This window comes from Falco naumanni, chromosome 13, assembly GCF_017639655.2.
Source record: "Falco naumanni isolate bFalNau1 chromosome 13, bFalNau1.pat, whole genome shotgun sequence".
NCBI lineage: Eukaryota > Metazoa > Chordata > Aves > Falconiformes > Falconidae > Falco > Falco naumanni.
The window spans coordinates 11,678,634-11,687,327 of record NC_054066.1 but is presented as its reverse complement, the minus strand read 5'-3'; the positions used below and the strand labels follow the sequence as shown (position 1 = coordinate 11,687,327).

Genomic DNA, 8,694 nt, shown 5'->3' with positions numbered 1-8,694 from the left:
CTAGTTTTTCTTTAGTGTAATCACAACTCTTCCTTTCATACTATTTCTGTCAACAGCAACTTGCCACCCACCTGCGCTTTGTGCATATGAATCCAGCAGAAAACATGAATGAATGCCGTAGAAGAGAATTCGAACATGGCCAAGTCCTTCAGATTTGAAACCCCTGTCTGTCACCAGCCCATCTCAGCATCCTACATAGAAACAGGTCTAGGAAGACAGCAGGCAGACATCCGGCTGAGTTTCTGTGCTGAAGCTCTAGATATCTAGTGTAATCCAAGTAGAAGAGGGTCAGCGTCTTTCTGAGGATAAACTACCTACTATCTTTTAATCACATGACACTATCAGTTTATTTTTTTTTTAAATAATAATAATATGCATAGGTACTGAAAAGATCATTAGCACAGGGAAGAACAAAAAAAAAAAAAACAAAGTGAAATGGGTCTTATATTTAGTCAAAATATTTTTATTTGGCTGTATTTAGCAGAAGGTTTGCTTTCCTCTTCCCCGCTTGCCCCCCCCCCCCCCCCCCCCCCCCAATGTTTGCTCATTATTTCTGATTTCTCATGCTTCCATTCTTTCAGTACAATATATTAACACCTTGCACCTCGTCAGCACTTTCCAGTTAAGGCTCTCAAAGCATTTACAGACATGAGTTAACTAATCATCACAACAATCATTAGCAGTAGGGAAGTCAAATGATCTGCATCTGCAGAGATCGACTTTTTTCAGGTTTTTCCTTGATTTTCAGTGTCCAGCTTGTATTATGCTAGACTTGATGAACATGTGTGTCCCTGTAGTTGTGTTCCATGCTTTTGAAAGACTGAGTTTGAGCACTGAAAATCTAAAGCTATTTATGAAAATCTTTCCTCAGTAACTTGTTGAAGGCCACATAAAAAGCGAGCAGTGGACGCCAGAATTGGGAACAAGGCACAACTTTGAGTTATGTGCTATACTATGAGACATCTCTTTGTAACTTACCTTTGGACTTTAAAACCACCATCTGTTCCCTTCTCCTTACACATTACCCTCTACTGATCATTTCCAGCAGACTTCAATCTCAGGCACTTACATCCTGCATTTTGCTAGCAAGTTTTGCATGAGGGTCTCCACAGCCATCAATTGTATACCGTGCACAATGCCTTTGGGTGATTGTGATGAGCCTTAATGAAAAAAAAACTCCACCAAACCCCCAACAACCTAACAAGGAACAGGTGTGGATTTTATATTTGAATATTTAAAGCAAACTTCAGAGTTTATGGAAAAATCTATATATGTGATTGTTTAAAGGAAAACACCCTCAACTCCAAACCTGGTTCAAATGGAAGACCAAATCTTAACTTGACATTAATACCTTCTTATCAGTAGTGCATCTGCACAGAGATTCTTCATAAAAACCTGCAAATTCACAATTGTACTTTGCAAACAGAAATACTATGACTGTTAAAGCAAACAATAATTTATCCTTTCAGTTCATGCAGATGGTATCTTCATGTTAGGCTGTCAGAAGATACTGGCATGAAACACACACAAAACTTCTTCTTAGTTAGGTTAACACTGAGAATTCAAACAGTCAGACAAACAAATGCAAGTATTTTAACAGAAACAATATAAAATTTCACTGGCTTAAAAAACATCTAAATGAGAAATCTTGGTTATTTCAATGAATTGCTAGACCCTACACTTAAAATGATGCATTTACAGAACTATTCAGATGAGTCAGGTTTCTTCTATAACACTAAATACTGGAATTCTGATAGATTGTGCAAGTATTAAAAATATTAACATTTTAAATGTTAACATTACAATTTTAAATAGCTTTGCAAGTGCAATGTTATAAATATTAAAAAAAAAACTTCAGAGCTACAATTGTATATAAGTTATATGAGTAAATGAAAGTGCTTTTCAAGTATTTATGTTCATTTACAGTTGGATTCTCTTGTATAAGTCAGTGCTTAGATGGTACAATTTAAATATCAGTCTTTTCTAGATTTTGGATGCATACGCTTAACTGGATGGAATAAATTGTTTCATTTGCAGAAATCTGTGAAATATTTAAATACAGAATATAATTTGCAATAAATATTTAAATATGGAATACTGCAAAATGCAAAAATTATATTTTTGTTATCTATTAAAAATAAAATAGAAAGCGATCGCATCCTGCTGGGCATGTGATAACCTGGTAATGCCATGGGAGGCCTTGAGCCATACAGTAACTGTTAATTTCATCAAAATACCAAATTAAAATATGGTAATTAGTTGTTCTTCAGTAGAGATAAAAGCATGTGATCATAGTAGAGGCCAAATACTGTCAGCTTTTGAATTTAAAAGATCTCATGATTATGTCAAAAGCCACGAAAACTTTCCAACACTTTCACTTAGTCAGTCCTTAGCCACAGTCACTCTGGAGAACACAGCTAGTGCAGGTCACTGCTGTACTGCCTGCCCAGGGCATGGTGTAGCTCCTTTTCTGGCTAGTCAAGAACCATTATTATTGTCAGGATATAAAAAAAGATGGTATTCCTGTTTGCCAGCCAGAGGAATGGTGAGGTAAGTGGGGAGACACTTGTTTATTAGACAAGAAAACCAAAACAAAAACAACCCTAAATGAATCATTATATATTTAAAAGTGCACTGAAAATATTTCCTATTGAACCCTATCTCTCTTAAGTGCCAGATTTTCATCTTAAATTATATCCACTTTGAACACTGAACATATGTAAGCTGATATTAGAGCATTTAGCTTGTCTTGCTGTTTGAAAAGCACATGACACAAGGCAGCATTAACACCTTTCATTAAAGATCTGGTGATGCCATAGTTTTATCATGAAGATGCAGCTTATAAATGGCATAGTTCAGCAGAAGCCCCTGCAGACTGCCGTTACAAGCTTTCTCCAACAAAGTGCTTTGTCACTTGCCAAAGACAAAAGTCAAACTGTTGCCCTACTTCACCACAGTGCTGCACTGGCAATTTATAATTCTCTTTCCAGATGCAGTCGGGCTTTAATATAAATTATAGCTCTTTAGAGTTAGGCAATTCTTTGTAATAAAAGCAGAGTTTCATGTTCCATCAAGAGTGGCCACTGTTTAGACTGGTCTCTTCATGCAGACCTGACAACGGCTGATGATATTTTCTAGTTCTCCTGCTTTCAAAGTCTGTGGCAGAGGTCTCCTAAAAAAAAGAAAAGAAACATTTACTTTTTGTGAATGTAAATGTTCTTAAATAATGATGAAGTGTTGGATATGGAATTATTGACACCACCACTGAAATCTTTGGCTGACTTAAGGCATCTTTGTGCTAAAGAACAATGCTAAACATAAGGAAGGGGGATGTCTAAACTGGGGGGAATTACTAAGGGAGCCCCCCCCATGTTATGCAGGCAGTTATATTCTCCTCAGGCACTTGCAGCATGAATGTGATGCGTATGGATGCAAGGAAGTTCAGTTTACCTGAACATTCTTCTTGGATTTAACGATGCCAGCCAGAAACTGTAGGAATTTGTGTAGTAGTTGCACGTCCCCCTGCCATGGCACTCTATGAATGGAATGGCTCGAAATTCTTCCAGACAAGATCCAGGAGATGCCAATGCTTGGCCAGAAGCTTCTGAGCCAGCACTTGTATACTGTAACCACCAACACATTTTTTTAATGAGAACTTGTCCATCAGCTTTTAGTAAACTGCAGGCAAAAAAATTATCTAAAAGGTACCGTATGTTCTGTGGTATATCTTGGACAAAGCAAAACGAACATAGATTAGTTTTATCAAACTTATAATGAAGCACAGAAGCCTTATGAAAGTTCAAGGACTATTATGACATTTAAGTCCCTGCAAAAGCCTTTTTCTGCTCATGAAATTGTAACCAGTACAGAGACTAGAAATGAGCTGGCTTCTGTCCAGTTGAGGGTGATAGTAACTGAATTACAAATAAGCCAAATTCCCTATTTTGTGTGTGTTCGTATTTTTTGTTGCATTGATAGCTTCTCCAAACACAAAGAGCAAAGAAGGCATTTTCCTTCTCTGATGTTGGTAAATGCTTGTAGAAATAGCTCTACATTTATGACAGTAGAAAAATGGCTAGAAAATACCATTTAAATTTGCTGATGCTGTAAACAAGCCAATTACTTCAACCAGATGCTGCAAAAATTCTCTCATTGTTTTCCAAGGTTATGATTATTATTACTACTTAGGGCCAAATCCCAGGAGAGACAACAAGTTTCACACTAGACCTAAAAGGACTTTGTATCATGCAAAAAAAGAGCGTGTTTTTCTTTAATGCTGTCTTTTACCCTCATTTGCTGGCATCCATGCCTGTGGGATGTCACAGGGGTAACAAAGATAAAGTGCAGTGTCCCCTCGCATAGATACACCCTTATTCCCATAATCAGTTCTTAATTTGCAGTCACATTATGAACTTTGTTCACTCATATCTCGTTATGGCAACAAAATTGCTGAGGCAGTTTTTTGTGGACAGTGTTCTGCATTTGTTTTGATTTTAGCTTTCTGTGGAATTCAGCCCCAAGACCTCATTTACAAAAGAACTGCCTGCCATGGAAGTGGGTCAGTTATTTCTGTGTATTTGTGTTCAGGACCAGCTTAACCACTCCACTCCCCAAACCTGTTTCCTAGATCTTAACATGACACATGAAAATGAGAGAATGCAGTTATTTTTCTGACTAAAATCCTATGGGTCTTCTTGCATCTTTTCCACTTTTCCTCCTGCCACCTATTTTTGAAGACAGATCAGAACAGTTATTCTTATGTGCCTGGCAGTTATAAAGAGTTCATAGAATTATTGTCTACTTATTGCTAAAGGGAAAAAATATTAACAATTATAAAAAAAACAAATGAGCTATAAGCAGGTAAAAATGTCAATGAAAGGACATAAAATTAATAAATCAAGTCTTTATATTCTCACCATAACAAAAGAAAAACCCTTCCAGAGAGATATCCAGCCTTCTGGACATGCAGGAACTGCAGTTGTTTGGCTGTGAACTGCTATTATCATTGCAGGTCCTTCACAGACAACACACCTGTAAGAAGAAACACACATGCAATCGCTGCAGATACGAGGGAAAACACAAAAGCAGACAAAAAAAAGAAAGGATCTTCTAGGATAGTAGCTACCTAATGGCATGGCTTACTATAAATGTTACAACTCACACAGGTTTTCTCTGTTTAATATGGTGAGAAGTAAACTGAAGGTAACCCAAATACTAGTGGGGATTGCAAAGCAAGGTAACACCAAACAAAATTGGTATAAAATGGAAATTAGTTCCAGAACACATGAGCTTCCTATTTTTACCATTACTGAAGTAAAAAGCTAAAGTTTACCTTCTTCATGTACTCACTACTTCATGTTGTTATGGTGTAGATCAAAGTTCTGTACCTTTATTTGCTAAGATTAGAAAAAAAAGTAATCTTTGTTTCCTAAATGAAGAAACTATGAAGCTGAGCTACTAGATTGCAACAGCTGGGCAGGGCAGGCTATAAGACAGAGGGCAAAGCTTGCCTTCCCCAGTTTGGTTGTGCTACTCTTGTTTTTTCATGCTTTTAGAGGTTTTCCTCTTGAAATGCTCTTCATCCTTCTCAGCTGTTCTAAAGCAACTAGGAAGGGCTATAATTGCACAAGAGTGTTTCATCGCAGAGAACTTTCAGCCACAACTTACAACGTTTTCCACCAGCTACAGTAAATGCATCACACATATTTGAAAGCAGAACTTGATTTGTACTGTATTCCAAATAATGAAGCTATTTCATTTTAGTCCGCCTTCAATATACACAACAATAGTTTGTTTTTTAAAAAAATATCACTGCAATCAGTAGGATTGTGTGCCATCTTCTTATGTCAGCTATGGACAGTAAGCCCTGTGGTAGGACACTTCAATCTAACTTTTCTTAAGAGTATCACTGAGTATCTGGCATATTCAGGTGAGCAATCAAAAATCTGGTGGTTAAACCCAGTGCTTGTACTGGCTGAGATGGGCAGGTCTTTGCCTAAGGTTTGCCATTCAAAACAATTTATGACGTCTTTGTGGTTCCAGGCCAGAAGAGCTAAAATTTTTATACTCTTACCTGCTTATATGGGGCTCTAGTGCCCTGCCAGAAATTGGTGCCATGTCTATTGGCATTACTGCTGCAGTTGACAGCCAGTATGAATAATCATTGCGAGAAGCAAAACTACAAACATCATTGGTGTTACAGAATAAGAATGGCATGGTGGTAAATCTCTGCAAGCAGCTACCAGCTGTTCCTAAAAGACAGAAGAGAAGAGGTTTGCCACAGATAGATTATACTTAGTGCAGCAAACAAAAGAGATGTGATGGCATCCAATTTACTATAGTGAAGATTAAAACAGTTGGCAACTATATAGAGTGAAGCATCTACAATCAAATTATTTGAAAGCTAAAAGCTTATGTTCTATATAAAAACACGTATGTAGAAAATAAAAGCTAAGAAGAAAATCTGTTTAAATAGTATCTTCTTGAATTGTATTGGTCCTTGACATAGTGGCAGGGATTCAGCTGCTTAAACAAAAGCTTCTGGTGCTATTATTGACACCCTAAGGCATCCCATTTGGTCTCCAAAAAGCAAGATTCTCTCTTAGATCCTGTGTTATTACTGACAGCCCTGTGCAGATACTGTGAACATGTATACTAGACGTCTATCCACAAGCAACCAAATTCCTCTTCAAAAATGTCTAGGGATAGCGAAAAGGGAGTACAGGAGTGCAGGGAAGAAAGGTGTCTTTCAAGCCACAATTCCTGAATTGACTCAGAGCAGCAGACCACTCTAGACACTGATGGTTGAAACCAACGTTCATCTTGGACACTTACTGTCAGTTTGGTTTTGTGACAGTTTAGCATTACTAGACTCTAAAGAAAACTATCTGAAAATTTTTACCAATACAGTACCAAGGTCTTGTCCGTGTGCTCGTTCATTTCCTTGCACAAAAAGCAGCGAATAGCCAACATAGATCTGCGACGTCCCATGTGGGCATGAAGGAATCTTCGTTGATTGACTATGCCGGGTAAAGATAAAACCTCTTCTTGTTGGACTAACAATGATAGTACCTGGTGATCCAGGTAACCCCTGTAGACCTGGAAAGCCAATAAGTCCAGGTTGGCCTGTGGAGGGGAAAGAAATATGACTGCAATCATTTTGTTTGAATTTTTACTTCATTTAAATTAGTTGAACCACTCGAAAACTAACAAAACAATTATCAATAAGAAGATACTATTTGTTGCTAGATTAACTTCTTCAGACCTAGCTCAGGTAACTTTACATTACATAGTTTCATGGAATAGTGAGGTATTGTAAAGAACCATGGCTATTTTTACAAAAAAAGTTGTAAAAGTAAAAACATTTTATGGTGACAGAATAGAAAAATTTAGTTCTATTTTGATATCATAAAAAGGCACACTGATACCCAGGGATTTCAAATGGATAAACAAATATGATTAACAGAGGAGACAATCAAGGGATATCTTTGTAAATTATTATTTCAGTTGTGAACATGCATCTATTAAAAGATAAAATATGCTTAGATGTGCTTCTGGCCCTAAAGCTACTGTAAATGTTACAGCATATCAATCCATGCAATAGGAAGGAAGAAATCAGGAATACAGTTTATCTGTAAATTCAGTAAGAGCAGTCAGAGATGTCTGCTTTCCTGTACCTCTTTGTCCTGGAAATCCCCTGTCTCCTTTAGGACCAGGCAGTCCTGGTTGACCTGGATGACCAAAACTTCCTGGTAGACCTTTTACTCCTTTAGGTCCTAAATTGTAATCAAGAAAAAAACCCAGAATCACATAGGAGTAGTTATTCCAGATTTTAATAACTGTTAAGGGATAAAGTTAAAATTCCCACATAAATGTAGCTGTGTTAGAATGAAAACACCAGCATGAATTTAGTAATTTTTGAGACTGTCTGTAGCGGTACAGTCACCATGTTTTCTAGCAGGAAGATTACAAGGAAATATTTAATGTATCGCAGAACAATATTATTCTCATAAGAAATGTTTACAGAAACCAAAGCAAATAGCTTCTTTTAGCATGTGTCATACAATAGAAATATTTCAGAAATATAGCAAGAGGGCATAATTATCTTGGCCGTGGTTTGTACTTCTATAAATAATGCAGCTCCTTTGTAAAACAACTTTAAGGAAAGAGTAAAAGAAGAATTCTTTAGTGCCAGCTTGTTATGCTGGAGGCAGCTGTCATTTCTGAGTGGGGCATGCCTTCTGGCAAGCCTGCCTGCCCGTCCTGGGAGCTCCTGTGCTGGGGTGGAAAGCTGTGGTATTGAGAAGGGTGGGCAAGTACCCACTGCACACACCCCTGATCCTACCTGCTCCTTGCTCCCTATTCCTCACCTGGCAGGCTTCACTTCTAGTGCCAGTGAAGAAGTAGCCAGCCTCTCCTTTCCCTTCCCATCCCCAGACTATGACAGACATGATCACTTTGTAGCACATCTAGAGTACTTCTATTAAACACGGTAATTCCCCCCCCTCCCCCAAGAATGACAAACATCCTGAGCATGGTTCTGGTTGTATGAAAATGGTGAAAGTTTTGATCCAAGTTTACTTCTTATTCCATTCATTTGCTTAGGCTTATGTTGGAGGGAAAAACTCACTGACTGTGCGGGTGGAGGGCAGGTGGAAGGGACAGCTTATAACCATAAGATTGTCAACAAGATAC

General features: G+C 37.7%; 1 protein-coding gene across 2 annotated transcripts in view; it reads right to left on the bottom strand.

Moving 5' to 3' along the window:
• Positions 1-505: 505 nt before the first annotated feature.
• COL4A3 (collagen type IV alpha 3 chain) overlaps positions 506-8,694 on the bottom strand; it is an 85,593-nt gene continuing 77,404 nt past the window's right edge. For both annotated transcript variants that reach the window (XM_040612490.1, XM_040612491.1), the window contains 6 exons: positions 7,677-7,775; positions 6,913-7,125; positions 6,074-6,251; positions 4,917-5,031; positions 3,451-3,623; positions 506-3,172 (listed from right to left, as the gene is read on the bottom strand). In XM_040612490.1, the coding sequence (XP_040468424.1) occupies positions 3,088-3,172; positions 3,451-3,623; positions 4,917-5,031; positions 6,074-6,251; positions 6,913-7,125; positions 7,677-7,775 (863 nt within the window). In that variant the 3' untranslated portion in view covers positions 506-3,087. The remainder of the gene's footprint in view (positions 3,173-3,450; positions 3,624-4,916; positions 5,032-6,073; positions 6,252-6,912; positions 7,126-7,676; positions 7,776-8,694) is intronic.